We start from the raw sequence: 24,756 nt of genomic DNA, 5'->3' as shown, positions 1-24,756 counted from the left end.
CACTTCACATTAAAAGTGAATGAAAATGCAGTCGTCTGTCAGTATTACACGGCAGAACTTAAATATCAACACTGCACGACTGCAATGCAAATACATCTTAAAAGAAGATATTAAGGTTTGATGGACTCATCCAATAATGTGAGGTTAGCCAGAGATATGTTCCATTTAGCCTCTCACAGTAGCCTAGCCTGCCTTTTCCTTCACTTTGACTTCAGTTATTTTGCTTAATTTACTTTCTACGATTCTTGAGTGTCGATATAGTCTGCGCTTAAACAAAGGTTAACACCGTTGCTTAGCCGCATCATTTTGCAAAATACAGTACATATAACCAATTAGAATGAATTCTTTTTTTGTGGTCGTATTGTGTGTTAGGGTAAATGATACTGGACAAAGATCACATTACAACATTTGAAGTTTTGGCAATATTTAGCAATTGAAATGTAACTATACAGCCAAATAGGACTTATTTACTAACAGAGTCTGTCAGACAGGTTGATGGTGCTGTGAGTGGTGCCAGGAAGCACAAAGCAGTGACCGATGGTTTAGACCCAGTGGTCCTTGCGATTTCACAACTGCATGTGCATGAAATGCCATGTCAGCATTAACACTGCACACCGGGCAAGTGTATAAAATGAGTGTGGCACAGTGGTCCAGTGGTCAGCGCTGTTGCCTCATACTGCTGTTTTACATGTGTGGAGTTTGCATGTTCATCCTGCATGTGTATGGCTTTTCAGCGGATCCTCCAGGTTCCTTCCAATGTGCAAAAATGTGCAGCTTAAGTGGAGTGCCCAACCTGATCGGATGTGTGACCTTATACAGGGTATCGCCATCGAAATATGGTTCTTGGTCCATATAGTTATTTAAGACTGTGTTCTAATGTATGTAAGGTTGTGGTATTGATAGAAGGTTGCATTTCAGGCCTAAAATTGTGTTCGTGATGCAAGTTTGTGCTCTTGGTGTAAGGTTGTGGTGTTGGTGTAACATGCTGGTGATGTAAAGTTGCATTGTTGGTCCCAGAACATGTTCTTGTTGATACAGAAATCATGGACAGTTGCACACTAAATGATGAGCTCACACAGGGTTCATGTGTCAGGCACAGGAGATGGACAGAAGAATGAATCCTTACAAGGTATACTATGGGATATCAACCCTTCAACATAGTATTTTAGCCAAAAAATGCTTTTAGAAGATGTAAATCTCTCATTGATGGCCCTGTGAAATGATATATACTTAGTAAAACAGATTTACATGGTGGCACTAGATCACAGTCACAGTGATAAAACAATAATCTTGTCTCTTTTGCTGAATATACATTCTGCATTCAATAACAACTTGTTTGCCGTGTTATTCTAAAGGCAACAATACACAAAAAACACATCTGACTGCTTCATTCATAATTGGTAAAATATTTTTGATTGCCTTTCTGCAGTCCAGTACTGTTTCCATTACTATATCCCCCGTTGTGACAATTAATTAAATACCAAAATGTTTTTGGTATCCTACTACCTAACAATACTAATGAAGCTCGAGGTGATTTTACGTCATCTGTATGCAGCTCGGAATTTGCCCTTTGACCTTTTATCTTGAAGGGAACTAATACAAATCTAATTAGACTCCTCGATTGATTCCATCTCCAGGAGACAGATTAGGCTTTCGTGTGAATCTGCAAATGCTATTTGCATGATGGTCAACATCGAAAGAGACATGACTTTCAAAACAGCTGCTGTCATATTTTATCTGATGAGTTAACCGAGCTGCATCCTGTGCTGCTTTCCATCTTCTGCCTTTGCCAGCTGTTCAGTGGGCAAAGCGTGTTATGGGCAGCATGCGTATGATTCTAACTGTCGCTAGGAAAGGCTGCCTTATTGTCCCAACCAAACTCATAAAATGAAGCATTATGTTTGGCTCCAAAAACACTTCAGATGTGGTGTGTGCTTGGTGTGTGAGAGCTCCCGGTCTGGGGTGTGTTTGGTGTGTGAGAGCTCCCGGTCTGGGGTGTGCTTGGTGTGTGAGAGCTCCTGGTCAGCGCTGTGATTGGTGTGTGAGAGCTCCCAGTCTGGGGTGTGCTTGGTGTGTGAGAGCTCCCAGTCTGGGCTGTGTTTGGTGTGTGACAGTTCCCGGTTAGCGCTGTGCTTGGTGTGTGAGAGCTCCTGGTCAGCGCTGTGCTTGGTGTGTGAGAGCTCCCAGTCTGGGGTGTGCTTGGTGTGTGAGAGCTCCTGGACAGCGCTGTGTTTGGTGTATGAGAGCTCCCAGTCTGGGGTGTGCTTGGTGTGTGAGAGCTCCTGGTCTGCGCTGTGTTTGGTGTATGAGAGCTCCCAGTCTGGGGTGTGCTTGGTGTGTGAGAGCTCCCAGTCTGGGCTGTGTTTGGTGTGTGACAGTTCCCGGTTAGCGCTGTGCTTGGTGTGTGAGAGCTCCTGGTCAGCGCTGTGGTTGGTGTGTGAGAGCTCCCAGTCTGGGCTGTGTTTGGTGTGTGACAGTTCCCGGTTAGCGCTGTGCTTGGTGTGTGAGAGCTCCTGGTCAGCGCTGTGCTTGATGTGTGAGAGCTCCTGGTCAGCGCTGTGCTTGGTGTGTGAGAGCTCCCGGTCTGGGCTGTGTTTGGTGTGTGAGAGCTCCCGGTCTGGGCTGTGTTTGGTGTGTGACAGTTCCCGGTTAGCGCTGTGCTTGGTGTGTGAGAGCTCCTGGTCAGCGCTGTGCTTGGTGTGTGAGAGCTCCCAGTCTGGGGTGTGCTTGATGTGTGAGAGCTCCTGGTCAGCGCTGTGCTTGATGTGTGAGAGCTCCTGGTCAGCGCTGTGCTTGGTGTGTGAGAGCTCCCGGTCTGGGCTGTGTTTGGTGTGTGAGAGCTCCCGGTCTGTTCTGTGCTTGGTGTGTGAGAGCTCCCGGTCGGGGCTGTGTTTGGTGTGTGAGAGCTCCCGGTCTGCGCTGTGTTTGGTGTGTGAGAGCTCCCGGTCAGATGCTGTGCTTGGTGTGTGAGAGTTCCCGGTCAGCGTTGTGCTTGGTGTGTGAGAGCTCCCAGTCTGGGCTGTGTTTGGTGTGTGAGAGCTCCCGGTCTGGGGTGTGTTTGGTGTGTGAGAGCTCCCGGTCTGGGCTGTGTTTGGTGTGAGAGAGTTCCCGGTCTGGGGTGTGTTTGGTGTGTGAGAGCTCCCGGTCAGCGCTGTGTTTGGTGTGTGAGAGTTCCAGGTCAGCGCTGTGTTTGGTGTGTGAGAGCTCCCGGTCAGCGCTGTGCTTGGTGTGTGAGAGTTCCCGGTCTGGGGTGTGTTTGGTGTGTGAGAGCTCCCGATCAGCGCTGTGCTTGGTGTGTGAGAGCTCCCGGTCAGCGCTGTGCTTGGTGTGTGAGAGCTCCCGGTCAGCGCTGTGCTTGATGTGTGAGAGTTACCGGTCTGGGGTGTGTTTGGTGTGTGAGAGCTCCTGGACAGCGCTGTGTTTGGTGTGTGAGATCTCCCGGTCTGGGCTGTGTTTGGTGTGTGAGAGCTCCTGGACAGCGCTGTGTTTGGTGTGTGAGAGCTCCTGGTCTGGGCTGTGTTTGGTGTGTGAGATCTCCCGGTATGGTGTGTGCTTGGCGTGTGTGAGAGTCTGTGTGTCTGTAAGTTATATCCCTTTAGGTAAATAAACATGTGCTGTATACAGGAGTGCAGAGGGGATGATTTACAAAAAGTTACTTGTTAACTCCTGTTGTTTTGTGAAAAAAAAAAATAGTTTTGTAGTTTTGCTAGTGAAACTTATCATTAGAAGTTAGCACTTTCAACAAATGGCCCCAAAGTGTAACATCTCATAAAAACCTATTATTTAACCTTATGGGTACATTTTCTTTGGTTCCCACAATGGGAAACTCAGTTGTATAAAACTCTTTCGAATGCAATCAAAAAAGTAAAAATGCCAACAGCCTTGTATTTTGTTTGATCACCTATGGTTAAGGTGAGGGATGGGTAGGGGTTAAGTCATTGTTGGAATTAGGATTTTCCCATAGAAAATCGTAATTCCCATAGAGTCCTCACAAAGATATAAATGCTTAATCTGTGTGTTGTGTGTGTGTGTGAGAGAGAGAGAGAGAGAGAGAGCATGCCTATATGTGCTTTCTGCTATAATTCAGTGGCAAAATAAATGCCCTCTGCTCCAGCTTTTACTTTCAAATAAACTAACACTGGCAGAGATTTTATCTACTGGAAGTTTTAGATTTTTATCTATTGGATGTTAGGGACAATATCTCAGGTATTAGCATATTACAGTATTTTAGGAGGCCCCACAAAATGATCAGTGTGTGTATGTAGTGGCCATGAGTGTGCACGCCTTTGTCAGTCCGTGTGTCCGTGTTTGTGTTTATGAGTAATTCCATAAGCATGTTAACACCCAAACATTTTAGCAATTACTGATGATTAGAGGAATCATGTGACATCTGTGAGGTGGGGTATAGGTCTGCAGGAGTGTGCAGGGACTGGGTGGGGGCTGGGGACGCAGGTGAGGCGGGGGCTGGCTAAGGAGGGTCTGGCTAATCCTATTAGCGGATGAGCCTATTAGACAGGGCTGGAAATGATCCAGCACCTCGGACAGACAATGGTAACATTTAGCTAGTCATCAGCAGGACGTGAACGGAAGCAGAAGCAGAGGAAAGGAGAGAGTGATGGAAGGAGGGAACAGAGGAGAAAGAGGGGACATCAGCCATAAGAGGCAGAGACAGACAGAGAGTGGATTTCAGCATCTGCCGCGTTTCACGGGGAGCACCCCCCGCGCGAGAGCGGAGGTGGGGGGGGCCGAGCTTGGGGATCACCCTCAGGCCCGAATAGCCCAGAGGGCGCTCCTGAGCAACCGAGTGCCTGGTAACCAAGGCAACAGGCCGACGCCCGTTTAATGGGCGGCGTGTGGACATTGGCTCGGCCTCCCCTGTGGGGGGACGGCCGGGTGTGCCACTCTGCCGCGACGACGGCTGCCATGGCGGCAGCAGACTGACCGTTTCCGCGGTGCTGAAAGGAGGGGGAGAATTCTTTGGCAGTGACCCTAGCGAGTCGGCACTCCTCCTGGGCCTTCTGGGCTGCTCCCATCGCCGCCTCCGCCTTTCCCCGTGCGTGGGCTGTCCTGCAGGAGGGGGGAGGGGATGGATGTTAGTACATTGTACGATGTAGCCTGTAATCAGGAGGGTGTCCAAGCATAGATCTGCTTTAACACTTCCTAGCATGGGATGCCAGTCCACTGCAGGATATACACACAGAAAAACACACTGCCACACACACTGCCACACACACACACAAATTCTACGAATAAGTTAGAGTCAACAAACTGCATGAACAGAAAGGAACCCCGGAGTCACGCAGCGAGTGTGCAAAGTGCAAACATTGCACATGTCGGGGAGTAGGTGAAGATGTGAGGATATACAGCTAATGGACGAGAAGACAGGAGTATGAATCGATCGCAGACTGGAAGCATGGATGTGACACCACATGGAGTCCAGAAGTGCCTGCGCTGCGACTGTCCTGTATGACTAATCAAGAAAATCTGTTCAATTAACACGGATGCAGTGGTGACACAGCTAAGTGGCCCCATGCGATTGGACAGGGCTTCCCAACTGATCTGATCTGGAAACTGATCTGCGTTACCAGAATCCGACCGGGCCATAGAAAGCTGGGAGTAGAGTCTGCCCTCCGCCCCATATATTATGTCCCATATTGAAAAATATAATGCAGTGTAACACGCTGAGAAAGAAAAATGCTAAAATTCAGGCCTGGTTTCACCTCGCGCTTTTACGCCCGGCATCCCATAACTCCCACACTGCCTACTGTACCATTCTATGTACTGTATGTAGGTCCACTTTCTGCAGGAGACGCATATGTGGTGATGGGGGAAGGGCTTGAACAGTAACTCTGTCCTCATGTTCCTCAAATCACCCATTGAGAAAATGTTAATGGACCAGTGATGACCTGACGGCAGCCCTGCCAGCCGGGCCAGACCACAGCGTGACCACCGCACGACCGCACACACATCCATTCCCCAGGAACAAAGGCAGCCTACTGCTACCTCGCCTGTACTTCCTGAGCGCCTGAACCTGTGAATTGTTTTTCTTAGGTGTTATAAACCTACCTGTGGTATGTAATTCTGGGCTCCCTGAATGCCTGCGGCCCACATCACACACACTGCACCCCGCACTGCTGTCCCTAACCCCAGTCCAGCTCCTCGGCTCATTGGCTGAGCCGAGGAGGATGCCATTGATGTTGACATAAGGTCATGCTGCCGGGAGAGCCCCAGCGCTAACTTGTCTGTTGGTGCATGGAGTTCCGTGGAAAGAAAACAGTTTCTACATGAAACTGTTCACTACAAGGTCTGTGGATTATCTTGAGTAACCGGGTCATGACTTCTGGTAGGAGACATTAATGCTGAATTTTTTTTTCTTATAAAAATATTTTGGGGTGAACTGCCCCTTTAACATAATTCTTCTCAGTGATAAACAGTATTATAAAAAAGTCTTAATCTGCCGAAGAAAATGATGTTTAAATGATATTCATCTTGGTGTAAAACTATGATATTATGTCTATCAAATTGTGTCAGCTTGGCCATTTTTCCCTAAAGTCACCCCAGTATTTGCAGTGACCATCCAATACACCCATGTATCAGGGACGGATTATGGGTTGTGTGGGCCCCTGGGCAAAACGTTCGCGAGGGCCCCCCCCCCACCCCACCACCACCACCACCACCACAACCACCACAATTCAAGGGCCCTTGGCAGCCAAACGCCCTCCCTATAGGGTCAGGGGCCCTTGTAGGCAGAGGATCAAAGAATGTAGGCCCTCTAAAATAGACAAACGAAAATACATTGTTGATAAGCGTTGCAAATTGTTTTGGGCTAGGGGCCCCACGGGCCCCCTGCACCCCAAGGGCCCCTGGGCAGCGGCCCTGCTGGCCCGGTCCGTAATCCGTCCCTGCCGTGTATTTGTTGACTTGACCCCTAACATACCATCTTTGGCTAATGAACACCTCATCAAGTTATTTATCTAATTAACAGATTAAGAATGATAGTGGTGGAGCTATGTAATTTAAATACACAGAACAGCTGGTGTGCCTCTGAGGAGAGGTTTGGGAACTGAAGCAGTGATCTTCTATCCACCCAACTAGATATCAGTAGTTTTGGAGAACAGAAGAAATTCTTGGTACTTTTATATTGTTACTGGCCATTTGCATATATTCTAATGTTAAACTGTGTTTTTTTCTGAGCAAATATGCATTTTCTCCCAAAATAAATAGTTTACAAGATTTTCCTTGACAGCCTATCACATTTCCACAATACTCTCTCTCTATACATTTACAGTACTGTGCAAAAGTCTTAGGCAGTCCAAAGAAATGTTTAAAGCTGTTTATCTGGGTAGCAAGTGTACTTTGGCTTAGAGCAAAAAACACAATTTAACATTAGAACATGTGCAAATTAAGAGTAACACAATAAAAACTAGTAATAATTTCTTCTGTATTCTAAAAAGTTACTGATATCTAGTTGGATGGCTAGATGAACACCGCTTCAGTTCCCAAACTTCTCCTCAGGGGCACCTCAGCCGTTCCATGATTTTGTTAAATTTCACCAACAGCTCAATTAAATAATTAAATATATTGGTTTAAAATGTCAGCGACAGATTGACTAGCTGTATGAGGTGTGCTAGTGGCCAAGTCAAAAAATACATGGCTGCACTGGACGGTCGCTGCAAATACCAGGATGATTTTAGCAGAGGTTCTGAAATGGCGAAGCTGACACACTTCGACAGGCATAATATCATAGTTTTACACCAACACAAGGATAATCTAAACATCATTCCTTTGCCTGCCTAAGACTTTTGTACAGTACTGTATATATATAAAAAAATATATATATACACACACACTACCTTCGTATTATGTAGCCTGTTACCTTTGATAGTTTCAATACATATAATATCTTGTCACGTTGTCGCTACGTCTTAATAATGAATAGATTTTACATCAACTAAATTACACACAGAAATATGATTCTAAACATAAAGTATTTTGCATAAATATGTTTTGAACTAGATGGATTAACCATGATTAATGTCTCTCGCTTCAGTACAGGAGAAGCCTGATTTAATCAGACGATGTACTCTGAGTCAAGGCAATTAGAATTATTTTTATTCAATGCTGTAAGATGACAGCTACAGCACACGGGAGGACTGTTTGGTTGTGAACTGTATCTTTGAACCAGAAGCCTGTGTGGTTGTGAGCTGTGTTTTTGAACCAGAAGACTGTGCGGTCACAAGCGGTGTCTTTGAATCAGAAAACTTTGTGGTTATAAGTTGTGTCTTTAAACCAGAAAACCGTGTGATTGTGAGCTGTGTCTCTGAACCAGACGACAGTGAGGTCCCGAGTCATGTCTTTGAAACAAAAGACGGCTCAGCCGTGGCCTCAATCTTGTAGGTGAGCACAGATTACCAGAGTGGGGCTTCCTGACCTTTCTGGTGGCCCACTGGACTCCTTCTCAGAACCATGACCTGTAAAAATATCTGCCCTTCCTATTGGTGACAAAGTCTACTACTAATGCTACTGGTTTGCAGGCTACCTTCATAAGGAAGGTATGCTAAATTTCAGTTAGTGGTTAGTGAAAGTAACCAAGTTCACAAGGCCCAGGCTGAAAAGCGCTGCTCTGGTGACCCCGCCGGGGGGGGAGCCTCTCAGAAGACCCTCTTGTAGACAAAACCCCAGCCGCAGAGCTCAGCTCCCTCAGGCTGATAAATAATTTATATGGATGGATGGAGGCTGCGTGCGTGGGGAGCTCTACCCACCTGCACAAGCCACTGCTCTTCGTTAGGCTGCTGACGCCGGCTGTCCCTGCCCTTGATGTCTGCAAAAGGGCCAGCCGGGCTGTATGCATATAGAACTGGGAACCGGACGGGCTGTGTGTGTCTGGAACTGCGAACCGGCCGGGCTGTGTGTGTCTGGAACTGGGAACCGGCCGGGCTGTGTGTGTCTGGAACTGCGAACCGGCCGGGCTGTGTGTGTCTGGAACTGCGAACCTGCCGGGCTGTGTGTGTCTGGAACTGCGAACCTGCCGGGCTGTGTGTGTCTGGAACTGCGAACCGGCCGGGCTGTGTGTGTCTGGAACTGGGAACCGGCCGGGCTGTGTGTGTCTGGAACTGCGAACCGGCCGGGCTGTGTGTGTCTGGAACTGCGAACCTGCCGGGCTGTGTGTGTCTGGAACTGCGAACCTGCCGGGCTGTGTGTGTCTGGAACTGCGAACCGGCCGGGCTGTGTGTGTCTGGAACTGCGAACCTGCCGGGCTGTGTGTGTCTGGAACTGCGAACCGGCCGGGCTGTGTGTGTCTGGAACTGCGAACCGGCCGGACTGTGTGTGTCTGGAACCACGGGCTATGTCCCCCTTGTTCACCCTGTAGAGCACTTTGCAGATGACTAAGGCTTTTCTCATAATCTCCATCCCTTCCTCCACCACCTACCCTCCCCCACTGACTTGTTTGTGCAGCGACTGTCTTGGTGCAGTGTGGCACATCGATGGTTATCGATGTCCGCTCCCACTCCCCCCCCCCCCAACCCCGCCAGACGGCCTCGGCCCTCTCCAGCTCCTGCCCCTCATATGGGGGATGGTGGGAAAAAAGGCCTCCTTAAGGTGGGTGTGGGGGTGTGATGTGGGAGGGGTACCGGAGGTGTTGGGGAAGATCCCTTACAAAAACCTAAAATAAAACTGAAGAAAATCAACATCTACAGGCTAATTAGCTGGAGGCTCATCGCTACTTCCACAGAAATGAAAGAAAAAAAATTGCTTGGAAAGGGAGTTTATAAGGCCACATCTATAAGTGGTGCATCAGGAAGCACAGAGATGTGTGCAATTGTGCATATGATGTTTGAGGAGCATATCACATCAAACACTTACCCCTCGGATGTGTTTACTAGGAAGAAATGGTCAACTAAAAATTATATGGTAGAATGATCATTATTAGTTGCTTCATCATCGTAACTTAATTGCCTTTTAAAAATACCAAATTAAATAGCTAAATTTGCAGTATGAAGTGTTTTGTTTTGAGGCAAGATCATAGAAAAACCATAATAAAACCCAGATTTTTACTGTGGCTGGGGCAAGCTCTTGATATCTTATAAAGAAGCATAACCACAGAGACTGTGTGTCTGCGGACATAATTATCATTTGAACTGTATAATTACAAAGCACGATATCTACTCACTGACACTGTTGACTTTTCTGTAATGTGATCTTTATAAAAGAGTCTGCATGAGATACACAGGGCCTATGAAGGATTGCTTTTGGGATTTATCCATTTTTTTACTCTAAAACATCCATCCATCCATGCTTTTCCTAAGCACTTATCCTGGCCTGTCTGAAACATGCCAACTCTAAAATTAAGGGGGAATTGTGGGAAAAATCACGCTCATCCCAAAAACAGTCGTGAATTGTCTACAAATGATGGAAGTCTGAATGTAACTACAGTGAGAACTAAGCATTAACACTACACCATAAAGGGCAGCTCGCTAACAACCAGCGGGCGAAAGAATCAGCGTGCCGGCCTCAGTCACTGTGCAGGTGGCTACCTTTGGATAGCGTTAGCTAGGGATGGACTGTGCAAGGCACACAGTATTGCCCCAGACAGTTTGGGTCCTTCCCTCTGCTAGCCTACAGGGGGAGCCAGCTCTCCTCTCTCTTGTTGTCCTGGCAACCACAAGTCTAAGAGAGGGAAAGCACTAGAGCGTTAGGGAAAGAAATCTTCCATTCAGTGTTACTTCGTCTCTGTAACTGAGAGCTTGCATCAGTCACAGACCCGACCTGTTTCTCTCTCTCTCTCACACACACACACGCACACGCACACGCACACACATGTACACACAATGTTGTTACGCAGACACCCTGATTTTTCAAATAAACACACCGTCCCAATGACAGACACACACTGACTTTCGCACATTTAAAACACACCCTCAATGACAGACATACATGGTGAGACACACTCAAACACACTGTCAAAGGAACAGGTATAGAAACAGGTCATTTTCTGCTAGGATAGTCCTTCTCCTGACAGAAAATGACCTGTTTCCATATCTGGTGACCCTTGAACATAAAATATTAACGCGTCCAGTGATACGTTTTGACATGATGTGTAAATCAGGTGTGCCCCGTTAGGGAATGAATAAGTGTTCAGTGTAGGACAGTGGACTGAGGTCAGAGTTTAGCACGATGAATGACAGTAACGACTTAGCATTTAGGTGCTGCCTGGGTATGAATGGGTGTGTGTCTACCTGCATCTACCTTCACAATGTGCTGATGAGCATGTGAGAACTTATGCATATCCAGATGTTGTTTCCAGATGCGGGTGAAAAACGCATAGAAAATAATTACCCTGACAGGATTTTGGTTTCTATTTATAACTAGATGGACCCAGGGCTGCAGCATATCATTAATGACTTAAGTTAGAGAGCTAATTACTCCCCAACAGAAGAACATACATACATACACAGAGACACACACGCACACACGCACGCTCATCTCTCTGACCCTCATTCTGTGTCTTGCTCTATCTCTCACTTCCCTTCTCTCTCACACACACACACACAGGTGCCACATGACGCGGATGTTTCCGGAGAGCATGACGTGGTCCCGCTTGGTGCTGCCCGCCTCCAGCAGAGCTCTGTCTACCCCTCCCGTCACTCCAAATCAGCCCCCCTTGGCCTCCTGGGGGACAGACCCTTGTTTGCAGGCCTGATTACAATCATGCCGCTTTATGGCGGAGCAGTGTAGGTGACACGGATCACTAGGGGCCACTGCAGGAGTGGGGGCCCTTAGAGCCCCGTGCGCTATTTGGGGGGAGGCGCTCGTGGCCATCCCACATGCACACTACATGGGGGTGCCACCGCTATCTTTTTGCTGAACGAGCTGTTGTCAGTCTCACGCCCATGTGGTCCTGAACACTTTTTCCTCTCCGCATCAGTCTATTTCTCCGCCCCCTGCGTTGCCTCAGTGTCCCTCTGTAGGCCCTGCCCCCCAGCAACTCCTTCAATCGCTCAAAGATGTCAAGAACTCCATGTGTTTGCGGCAGAAGCTTCTGGTGGGGCGTTTCAGCGAGCCTCGCCACCATGCGTGTGGAACACTCTGGACTGTGCTTGTCCGAGCTCAGCGCCGCTTGACTTTCCCTCCAGGTGTTCTGCGAAAATACGTCTCCTGCTCCAAACCCCTCCTCCCCTCACGTTCTTAAAACTTATCTTTTTTGTCCCCCCCCCCCCCCCCCCCCCCACGAAAGACAAATGGAACATGTGCTCTTACTCTCTGTGTGTTATATCTGGTATTTTAGGCCAGCTTAAAATAAGCCATGGTGTTTCTCAGGTATACAATATTAATGCCCCCCCCCCCCCCTCAGCTGCTGTCTGCCTGAATGTCTGTGAGCCTCTTACCAAAATGCCGGCTTGCTTCCATAAGCTCCGCACGTCTGCCTGCATTTGCTAACCCTTGCTAAACCCTTTAACTGCCATCCATGACTGAATCCTACACAGGGCCAGCCCACAGAGCGCCCCCATCATGGTTGTACCCCTCGGAGCGGCTCTGCGGGGCTGCTGGACAGAGAGCAGGCCCCCCCCTAGCACTGCCAGGCCCCCATGAGCTCCGCTGCTGCGGAAACTGCCCGCTCCATAAGGTAGGCTGCGCTGGATCCCGCCAGGCAGGAACTAACCGCCCCCCCAGCCCATGTGTGACTGGTCCAGCGAAGCTCTCACTCACCTCGGGAGGGGGGATATACTGCTCCTCTCCCGGTCCAGCATGTAGCCACCTGCCACGGCCAACAGAGCACCCGGGAGCAGACCACCACGCCCACGTGCTTCGTTATTGGGTACATGTAGCATTTAACACCCTCAGAAGATCACATGTCTGTGCAGTGACTGCTTGGGCATGTGTGTATATGCATGTATGCATAAGTTTGTGGGTGGCTCTATGTGTTATGTGTGTGTGTGTGGGGGTGTGTGTGTGCCACGGTCTGTGAGCTGGCCAGTCCAGTCTGTTCTGTATCTGGCACTCTCTCTCTCTCTCTCTCTCTCTCGGGCCGGCAGCCAACAGTGTTCTGGCATAATGCGGAAATCTCTTTCTCTGTCTCTCTTTCTCTTTCTGACTCCCTCTCTCTACCCCCTCCCTCCGTTCTCTCTCTCTCTCTCTCTCTCTCACTCCTGTGCTTTTTCCATCCGCCTTTCTCTTGCCCATCTGTCCCTCGTTATTTCATCCCGAAATTCGGAATTTAATTCGAGTTGGCGACGCCGGTGAGACTGAAGTTTGGAAGTTGCTGTTGGATGGAACGCGACAAAGCGACACCTCGCGCGACCGCCACAAACACCTTAAATAGGAGGCCCGCCCATTCCTCCACCCGCTTCTTCTCATGCACTCCGCCATCTGTCTTTCTAGCCAATAGAGAAAATGAGCAGGTAGAGTGGAGAAAACAAGAGGAATGTGGTGAACGCTGTTGTGTAAAGCTCACCGGGTGAGTCCGTGCAATGAGGCCAAGCAATTTTGTACTATTCATCTATGCAAGCTGTAGTGTGCAATACTGTACTAAAGTGGTTTTTTTATTGCAAGTTATGTAATGACTGAACGCATGAATGCCTACGACTGACAGATTGAATTTAAAAGCACACAAAGCAGGTCATATGCAGCTTAAAGTTTTTGTCATCATTGAGTTTTCATTATTAATAACATGATTGTTCCCTCCCATTGTCTTGTCACTGAATATAGCCCATGTAAGTATCTAACTCTCTGCTTCTGACGATGAGCATCCCTGAGTGTTGATACGAACGCACAGGCTAGTAAGTCATACCCTTAATAGAAGGTTCTGATTCTGGGAACCTCTGTGTGACCTTGTCAAAAATCACTATATGTCTATGCAACACTCGTGCAACACAATCTTCAAAAGGAGAGAGACAGATCGTATCTCTGAGCAAGGACATTGTTATTCCCAACAGAAAGGCTCTCATTCTCATCAAGGAATCACTCCCAAACATCGCCTTTCTGTCGCTCACGGGAGCCTGCAGCTCCAAGAAACATCCTGCCAGATGCTTTCGGCACAATCACCAACCTGTGAGAGCAGCGCGAGTGGTTCTCGGCCGTACCTGGACAGGGCGATCTCGGCTTTCTGCTTGGCGATGTCGGCTGCCTTCTCAGCGGCCTCCACAGCGCGGTCCACCTTCTCACGGATGCGGCTGCTCCGCAGCGGGATGAGGTTCTTGCGTTTGCCACTGACCAGCACGTTCTGCTTGTACTTGCCCTCCTCCTTGGTGCCATCAGGGAAGGTGGTGCAGCCATAGCCTTGGCGCCGGTTGGCCGCCCACTCGCCCTCGTAGCGAAGGCCGTCGGACCGACGGCTCACGCCGCAACCCGAGCGCTTGTCGTTCTTCCACTCGCCGGCGTAGGTCTCGGTCGTGGTGGCGTCCACGTCGTCCTCCAGCACGGAGAGCTCGCCCTCGCCCTCACCCAGGCTGATGGTGGAGTTGATGTCGGAGGCGGCCGAGCTGACGGTGCTCATGCCCGCCTCGCTGCGGAAGGAGCTCTGCTTGCTGCGCTGGCTGGCCAGTGAGCTCTTGGACTCAGACTTGCGCAGTTTCAGCCCGCTGAGGATAGAGCGCCGGAAGAGGCTCTTCTTCTTGCCCTTGAGCAGCTCGGCGTCGCCGTGGGCCGTCAGCACAAAGCCGCCCCGCGACACGGCTGGGCTGCCTGCCGCCGCACCGCCGGGCCCGCCCCCTCCCCCGCCGCCGCCGTCCGGGTGCAGCACGGTGCCGTTGCTGTGCTCCGAGCGCAGCGAGTTTATGGAGGTACGCAATGGAGAGCGGATGACGGCCGCCATGCCGTAGGGGACGCTCTGGCGGACGCCATAGCCATGCCGCATGCCGCCCACCCACTGGCCCTGGTAGGTTCCTGTACAAGGAAGGGAAACAAACGAGGCAGCTTTCACTCTAATGTTACATTGTGTAGATAACATACTGCAGGACACGACGATCTGCTGCTGTTATCCATTCCTGGGCTGACAGGTAAACAAAGGCGAGTGCAGAATGAGTAAACCATCACTTCTCAGTTTGTGCTTCATCCATCCATCCATAACCACTCAGCCAATAAATCTCACACCGCACCACTCTACAAACAAACCTCCCAAATCATAGTCCAGCCACTATAACCTCCAATGAAGCCAAGGGTTCTTTGGGACATGGACAGAAGTGTGGAAAAAGCCAGGAAAACCTTCACTCTCCCTGGCGCTGTCTTCGGACAGGAGGAAGATTGCGTTATGTTACATATTATATATCTGTTAAATAGCCCCACGCGACCTGTGCTGATCAGCTTTACGCAGCTTTTTTTTTATTATTCTCACATATTTCATCAATATCAAAAGCTATTGCACTGCACTTCCCATTTGCGAAGATGAACGAAAGGCAATACATCTGAATGTGTACGAAAGGAGTATTCTTTGGGAAACAATTCTATTTACATTTTAATATGTTTCCCCCCTTTCACAAACGAACAGATGTGACGTGAAGCTTTTTAAAGTGCTAATGTCGGCTGAAATAAAATGGAGCAGCGATGTGGCGCTACAGCGGCCGCCTAAATGCACCTCTGACGGGAAGCAGCCGATCGCTGCGCCGGTGCGCACGCCGATCGTTACTCATCTCCCAGCGCGGGCCATTCGCTGCTCCCTGCTTTCCGCTGGATTATAGCAGTGACCCTATACTACCGAAGACCATTCCTACTGTAATAAAGTACTTAATTTCCTATAATTGTATGTGCTTCGGATTTTAAACCTCAGCTGATCTTCAATATACCATATGTTTTTATCATTGGTATTGGTATCTTATTATTTTTATATTTCACGCTAAAATGGCTGCCACTTTACACCAGAACTTCACGAAAACAAGAATGAAATGAATCTCTGGCGTCACTGTTATTTATATGTTGTTCAGATCTCCTTAATCGGTCGCGGACTTGACTGTGGGGCTGACGGAAAGTGTGTGCCTGGAAAAGCTGGCCCGCTGAGGACCTTTGTAGGGCTACAGAATGGGCTGCAGACACACACATTTTCCATGGATTCAGGAAATATTTTTCCAACACTGTGTCAGAAAAAAAGGACCCAGTCATCAAAGGATCATTTTTTCCTTACAAAACTAAACTCTGAAGTATGATTAGGCCCACGCAGTCATCGCTGTTTAACCAGCAGTTCCTGGATTCTTATGATGTTACACCTGGTTTAGCTGTTCTCTAATGCTGCCCTGCGTAACAGAATGCTTTGGATACTTTATGTGCGCACGTGTGTGTGTGTGTGTGTTAGGTGGTACATAGCTTTCATGGAGAGAAACAGAGAAAATGATCTGATTTGTGATCATCAGTGACTCACAAAAGTAATCCATGACAGAGGTGGAAAGTTCAGGTCCAGAGAGTACAAATCCATACCAGAGGTTCTGTTTCAACCAACTAGTTGAGTATAAAGAGTCATAGTTACAGCTGGTTGGTTGAAACAAAACCTAGGTCTGGATTTGTGCTTTCTGGAGCTGAACTTTCCACCTCTCTCTGTAATGGATTACTTTTGTGAGTAACTTCCCCAACACTGATAATAATTTACGAAATGGTTTGTTGATGGTTTACTGTAAGTGTCACCTGGGCCATGGTGCCAGTGTTGTTTTCATAAATGCCCAGATATATTGCTTCTCTTTTTCCAGTAAATGGGCCCATTTCTGAACCCTTGTCTGAGGTGCCTAATTACAGCCTTCGTTCTTTCACCCCTCCTGCTTATTCCCGGGTCCCGGAAAGGGGAAATATCGAATGCTACTCCTCTCCTGACCGAAGCTGCGCCGCAGATGCGTTGTATAAACTGCGGATGGGTATTAAATGAATAGCATGAAAGATGTCGTGAGAGACGCCCGGATGGAATGGAAATCAGATCTTCATCTGTTCTCCAGTCCAGTACGTGTGTTTTTAGGAAAGGTGAACGGTACTCAAGTGACAGTGTCCTATGTTCTATGGTAGAACGGCATCACTGATAGATATAGCATGCCGATGTTTGTATCTACAGTACTTTAAGCCCCATCCACCCCCACCAAAGAGCATGGTTTTCCAGGCTTAGTGTCAGCTGAGAAAGAGGAAAGCCGATGGCGGTACAGAGAGTCTCTCTACTGTCCGCTGTGTCACCCTCTGCTCCGGTTCTCTCTCTCTCTCCCTGTTTTCCCCCAGTTTAAAAGTACTGTCTTACTATGACATGGTAGAGTTGCCAAGACAGAGGTGACAGTAAACAGAAGCAGGTGGCATAGTCTGAAACAAAACAGACTTTCAAGCTCACAATAAGGTCAGAAAAACTCTCTCTCTCTCTCTTTCTCCATCTCCCTCCCTCCTTCTCTCTGTCTTTCTCTCTCTTTCCTTGTCTGTCATCCTATCCCCATCCCCCAACGCCAGTCCAGCAGTAGGATCTCTCCGTGGTGCTGAAAAATAGGCCAGCCTCGCTGGGCGCCTCTCATCGTGGGGGAATCTGTGCTGAGCGTTCCCCCAATCCTTGCTGTCGCTCCTCTGCCCTTTACACCATGGCTCCCTGCACCTTTCTGGGTGAAGGCTCTCCTGGCTTGACCTCTCTCATATGCTACCACTAGGGTCCTCTGCATAACTCACCATTTCAATATATATGGATTGAAAATGCTAGCAAAATGCAGTTTGTACAAAATGTTAGGACTATAAAAGAAGATCAATCAGACCAAAGACAGCCCTCCAATAAACACTATACAGTCAAATGAGACTGAGAAATGTGGGGGATATGAAAATTCTCAGCATTTTTTTTACAAAGACATTATCAAATATTTGCCTAAAGGACATGGCTCAATATGTGATTCTGTTACCCAAGTGTAAACTGGCCACTGTGGAGTACAAGAGTTGGATTTGAAGTCAAATTACTGGAATGGAGGCACTGACAGCATCATTTTGAGCTGTTCTTGTTACCGTGGGATCAGAGGTCTCCTGCCTGGTGTGTGAGTCTTACTGAGATCCTTCATTCTCCCTTTTATGCACCTCATCTTTGGCCCTGCAGACAGGCCATAATAAACTAGCTCCATATGCCTGTCAGTGCACAGATTCCTCCCTCTTGCTGACATACACACACACACACACACACACACACACACATGTAGAGTATACCTTATCCTTATGGGGACCGCTCATTCACTTCTATAGGAAAAATGCTAACGCTAACTATGACAACCCTAACCCCCACCCTGCCCTAACCATAAGTAACCAAGTAAAACACTTTTTTTTTTTTTTTTTAGTTTTTAGTTTTTTCATAGCAGTCACTGATTTTTATAAAATAGAGTTTAAGAGAAAAAAACTGATATTTATCACGTTATAGGGACATTGTGTCCCCATAAGGATAGGTATACCCGCTCACAAACACACACACACACACACACACACACACACACACACACACACAGGCGAGCCCCACCCTCTCAGGACCCATTGATCCCTGCTTGCTGGAATGTCAATGAATTGTAGAGACTGGATGAGGCAAGAGCAGAACGAGGACAGCAGAGAGCGGCCACCCTGCCCCCACTGCCTTCCGCTGCTACGGTGAGCTAGAAACCTCTTTATATCTCATCTGTGTGTGTGTCTGTGCTCCCGACAGGGAGAGTGTTTTTGTATGTGTGTGTGAGAGAGAAAGAGACACAGAGAGCATCATGGGCACCAGCATAAGCAACAGACCCAGATACACAGAGGCCTCCAGGAACACCATGTCAGCGTGGAGTAATAAGCATGCTGGGCTGAGATCACGGCCTATGGCCGCCAGTGACAGACCACACCCACTGTAACCTACACCTGGCCATGCCCCTAGCCCCGCCCCTATCCACCTGTCCACCGTATGACAACCTGCTTTGCACCATATCAAACAAGGCCATAATCCTATGGGATTACACAAGAAAATTCCACAGAGAGGACAGAAATTAGCCGCTACATGTCGGGGGCTGGGGGGACTGGGGGGGGTCATTTCCTGTCCTGGCTCCATTCAGAATTTCACTCTGCTTCCATCCTTCCTCGTCAAGATCCTGGCAGGCTGTGCTTGCGTGTGTATGTGTCCTGTGCGTCGTGGGGGTGTGGGCCCACTTGTGTACTCCCTACACTTACAGCTGATGCCCCCCTCCCCACACCCCAGCATGCACAGGCCTGAGGGACAGGCAGCCGTGCCCTAGCCTCCCCAGTGCTCCCTCACACATAGCTTGACACTCGGTTACGGATATCTGGCTCCTTTCCAGAGCAGTAGCCCTCTCTCCTGGACCCCCCTGCCAAACAGAATCCGTTGCTATTGCACAGGCATGGTGCTTTTATGCATTTGATAAAAAGGTAATCATTTTATTATATGATAAACCCTGTTCGGCCTTATCAAAGTGACACCAGTTACCGCCTCTTAGTGGAATTTACATTAGGCCCTCGGATCTCCTCTCATGGCTAATCTCCGTCCATGCGAGTCTCACGATGCCCAGTCCCCCTCTCCAGTCCCTCCCTGGGGATCCTGTGGCTTGTGCACATGCACACTAATGGTCATTCGTGACCAGGGAAAACCGAAACCCGGGCGAATATGGGGCCCGTCTTCATAACTCAGCTTATAAATATATTCAATTCGATTATTCCCTATATAGCGTCTTTCACGGCAGCATCACCCCAAGGCATGTTCTAATACATTCCTGCATCATTTATGTGGGATGATTCAAAAACAAGGAAAAGGGAAGACTCGGAAATGAAAGAATGAATGAACGCCAGATGACAGCAGAGGAGAGGAACCGAAAACTCCCAAGTAGGGAGAAAAAAAAGGTCTGGGGATCCAAAAATATACACATTTTAAAATTCATTGTATATGTTTGCAAACTGTGCATCACACAAAATACTACGGCTCTATATGAAGTTCAACCAGAACTTACCGTGAGCCAATAAACACTGCACATGGTCAAAAGAGAGAGGCATCACACACACTTACATGCACAACACACACACACACACACACACACACACACAGACTGAATAGGCATGGCTATATTTGAGAGGATTTCCCCTTCATGCCCAATTTAATGCTATGCTCCCCAACACTAAACACCACTCAGAAACAAATAAGAAGCCATTGCAGGATAAAGTAGAACAGAAATCTCTCTTCCATTCCATCTGGCATGGCTGAAAAATAATCATGCCCATCCAATAAATGGTACTACTATTGTTATAGCACACCGAAAAACCAGCTCTCACTACTAACCAAACTTTACCCAGTATAACGCTGTTCTTCTGCTCCAAGTAAAAACGCTCCCAATTTTTCCGCCGACGCAGGCGCTGTCTGCGGTGCTGAAGACGAGGCGGAGTTAAGCTTTGGCAAGAATCTTTCACCGTCGTTCGACGTAACTTATAATAATTCATATAATCAAGGTGTTATATGTTTCTTTACATTATTTATAATTAGATTTCCCTAGTTGTCGTGAATGCGTCTAATCGGAAAATGGGAACATAAATGTAATCCGATAAACACAGTAATTTCGCCTGTATGACATATTCCCGAAACTGATCTGACCTTAGCAAATGTACTTTAATGGAACATTTCCCTTTATTCAGTATAAATGACTAAGATTTCACAGTGGTATGCAACCAATCTAATATCCAATATGTCAATTACTTATTTTACCTGAAGCCGTGATTTTACAATTTTATATTTGTAAATTTAGTTTGTTTTGCTTCATAGATGTATTCCGTCCTCACCAAAAGATACGCTAAGATACACAGCGCATCACCGCAAAGATACGGATAGAGTTAGTCACTCGTGTTGGTTTTCTCGCTCCCTACATTAAGCCTGTGTTTAAATGAACTTTAGACAGTTTCACCGTAACCTTTTTAGGTGACATCTACGGAAATACAATAAAACCGATAAAGCAGTATCACAGCTATTGGATATACTCAGGTGCGACCCGCAGAATGTTCTTACAACGATTAAATCCTTCAAATTAATGAATCAATGGTTTGTATCGTTCGTGTTTTATATTTTATACCTGTAATTTTATGCATAATAAATAATAATATTATTATTAATAATAATAATAATAATAATATTACTACCGTATGTTTATACCCTGTTTCTGGGCACTTGCGGGTTAAATTCGCATTAGCAGAAGACTGAAACTTCAGCGCAACAATCAGAAAGTGTGTCTGGATGGCTTCCTCTATTAATTATTAATGTAACCCGCTCTCTCCCCGTTTCTCACACAGTCAGCACTTGCTGTGCACTTACATATCGAAGTAATGGTGCACAGTGTAGTTTGTGTGTGTGTGTGTGTCTGTGTGTGTGTCTGTGTGCACTGTATTCTATTAGATTATGTTTGAATTTTAGCATGTTACTTTTGTAAACAAAAAGATTGCGGCCCTGGAGAGCGGCGCAGAAGCAGCCGAACTTAACGCAAAGTAAACAAATGAAAAGCAGCGATGTCATAATGACACGAATGCGATCTACACCAGTGCGTGAAGTGAAGCTCGTGAGACTTGTGGGTCCGCAGAGACAGGTTTTCACGTGATTCCCGTTCCCATGCACACAGATGTTAATGAAAATAATCGTAAGGTTACACAAAAGTAAAAAAAGTGTTAATACGCATATTTAAGTTTTAAGATGGACTTCCAGAACCAAACTGAACAGCGGAACTAGCCATCTACATAACAGGCTCCCTCCTTCGCACAAATTATAGTTTTATATAAACTTACAGCACTTAAATTTTAAATTTCTTTATTTGTATCCTAAATGGCTGATATCGTAAGTTGTCCTTTTATGTGCTTAAAAAAAACCAAAACGGTTTGCGTGACCTGTTGTTTCTGTATTGTGGCCACCGTTATCATGTGCGGTCCGCGTGCTCAGCTCTCTGCTAATCCAGCACAGCAATCGCAAATCCGCGGACTATAATCTTATTACATCACAAAGCATGTGCCATGTTAATCAATTTGCCTTGCACAAGCCCCCATACATGTATATATATAGTGCAAGAATGGTTACAATCTAAAGGACGCTGCTGTCCAGTAACATTTATACATTTTACAATTTCACACGTAGCTAAACGAATGTTTTCTGATGCAATTTTACTTTGCTGTCTTTCTAACCAGAGCAGCAGCAGTGTCTGTATTGCGTGATTTTTGTGAGTTGTAATGTTGCCGTTATGTAACCACACATGACTAAGTCCTACCTACTTACATACTAATGCACCTAACAAGCTCGAGATGCACTGAGAGATCTTTCCTAACTGGAATTCTTAAGTTTAAGGGGCTTGTAATATTCATATTTGACAACACTGAGTGCTATATATCTGTTTCACCCATTCACACTTTACAACACTCAGTCCTGTAGCAACTACTTTGCCGACCCGCACTTTACACAGCCCTGTTTCTGCTATATCTACTCTGCCAATGAATATCTCATGGTACTCAGTCCACTAACATCTGCTCCACCCATGAACTCAGCTCAGCCATGGGCTTCACCTCTACACTCCAGTTCCTCTGTCATCAACTCAACAAGATATGTGAACTATGAAATAAATGGATGAGACATAAAAACAAACTTAAGCCAATCAGACACGTTGCTGTTAATGTCAGTACTGCCTGCAGCCTGGTACACTATTACTGATTCATTGTTTTGATGACAAAATAGGGGAACGCTGCGGACATTTAGTGCTTCACTGCTGGACAAACTGCAGAGGAATGAATCGATGGTGGACTGGCCGATTCGTGAGTCTCCCAGTTGTCAGGATGCGAGTGAGTTTGTCCAGGCTGTCCCTGGACTTGAGACCCTAAGTGAAAATGCAGCAAAGAGGATGAGTGGTGAGATCTCTTCAGCTACAGGTGTGTGTGCTGTTTCAGTGCAAGCTCTTTAGACCTGTGACATGCCTCTAATGCGAATAAGGGACTGATCCACATTTGATGCACCTGACCACACCTGCCTGGTCGCTTGGCAACACTGCTGGTTCGCATTATGGCATATAGGTGGATTACCCCATTTTGCTTTACGGGATTCTGAATTCAGTCCAGGAAACCGGAGAGCTTATGAAGCTCCCACACCCTGAGTATCTCCTTGTCTCTCTGTCCTGTGTCCCCCTCCTGTCTCTCTTCCCCATCGGTTTCTCCCATTCTGTTTGTCATCTCCCCTCTCCCTCTATCTCTGTGTATGCCGTGGCCGTGATTAGCCAGCCCAGATTAGCACTCAAGTAAGTAAACACCATTAGCAGGACCAGCCAGCCAATCAGAATGCAGAGCGCCGGGTCCCCAGTGGCTCGCAGATCTGCCACTTGTGTCTGCGTGCGTTTCCGTGGCAACTTACTGTACAGCGGTGTCTTTTCTGTAATGCAGTGCAAGCTTTCTCCCACCCAGAACCAAGTAGTCCAGGTATCCATATTGCTAGAGAAGTCCTTTATTCACATTGTTTTTTTCCACCATGATGTATTAATTTTTAAAATTTGCCGCAGGAGTTTTGCATTATGTCACTAATACTCTAGTATAGTGATCAACAACCAGCACCATTTGAGCAATAACAGACTGAGTATGGTTTGCCCACTGAAGTGCTTGTGCTCATCTCCCTGTCTCCAGCACCATCTTTTCATTTTCTCCACGTTCTTTAAAGAACAACTCCTACTTGTATGCAGGAAGTACGTACACCTACGCATGTATACACACACACTCGCACACTTGGACACCCACAAAACATTCACCCAGTGTGCAGAGATGCCCGCTTGCCCAGACTTGACACTAAATAACTGCTGAGACTGCAGAAGGATCCCTTTCTCCTCCATTTTAAGGCTCCGATGTGGATGACATAAGGAGCTGGCAATGGAGTCCCTTTAGGAGGCTCAGATAATGGAAAAAGTCTGCTGAAGAGATTCAGGGATGGAGGTCTGTGTGTCAGTTAGCAAAGGGATGATCATTGAAACCGACCAATCGGAGCATCTCTCTCTCCCTCACAGATCCACCTTTGCCACCTAAGCCCACTCTATCGCTGTACCCAGCCTGGACAAATGGTCCATCCAAATGCATCTCCTGAGCTGCTGCAGAGCCCTAGTTCCTCCTATCTATTGTCCAGCAAACAAGGCTCCCATCCCCCAGGTTCACATCACCTTGCCTGCACCGCCTGAACACCACAACCCCGTTCCATTGCACCCACTTGTGAACATCTATAACCTTATTAATGTTATCATTAAACATTCATGCTGTCTAATTATACTTCCACGCCACCTTATCACCCAACCACATTGCTTATCCGACGTACAGATCCATGTCACTTCATCACAAATTACCGACACCTTATTCAATCCACAAAGCCATACAAATTTACACCAACTTACACTAACAAAAACCCAGTAACACCCTATCATGTACGAATAACACCGTAACACATCTACAACACTTTATTACACATCCACAACCACACTTTAATCCCTATTACACAACCAGAGTACCTCATTATTACACATTTATGACATATCATTACTCATCCACAATGCCTTATCACTTACCCACAACAGCTTAATACACATCCTCATCCATAATTTATCATTCCCACATATATGCAGCAACCTATACACTTATATACACATAACCATAATTCATCATTCCATATCTATAACACCCCTTCAAACAGCTATATCATTATTAGACATACTTAAGACTGCATTACACATCTATAATGCCTCATTAGACATCTACATCACGTTATTACACAACCACATCCCTACTCATGCATCCACGAAAGGTTATGATATGTTATTGGGA

General features: G+C 47.1%; 1 protein-coding gene across 1 annotated transcript in view; it reads right to left on the bottom strand.

Annotated features, from left to right (window-relative positions):
* Nucleotides 1–24,756, bottom strand: part of jph3b (junctophilin 3b) — a 32,964-nt gene that overhangs the window by 5,996 nt on the left and 2,212 nt on the right. Inside the window, exons 2-3 of the mRNA XM_048973341.1 lie at nucleotides 14,082–14,883; nucleotides 4,943–5,067 (exon numbers count right to left, since the gene is read on the bottom strand). Of these exons, the coding sequence (XP_048829298.1) occupies nucleotides 4,943–5,067; nucleotides 14,082–14,883 (927 nt within the window). The remainder of the gene's footprint in view (nucleotides 1–4,942; nucleotides 5,068–14,081; nucleotides 14,884–24,756) is intronic.

This window comes from Brienomyrus brachyistius, chromosome 13, assembly GCF_023856365.1.
Source record: "Brienomyrus brachyistius isolate T26 chromosome 13, BBRACH_0.4, whole genome shotgun sequence".
Classification (NCBI taxonomy): Eukaryota; Metazoa; Chordata; class Actinopteri; order Osteoglossiformes; family Mormyridae; genus Brienomyrus; species Brienomyrus brachyistius.
This window is presented reverse-complemented; position numbering and strand designations above follow the sequence as displayed.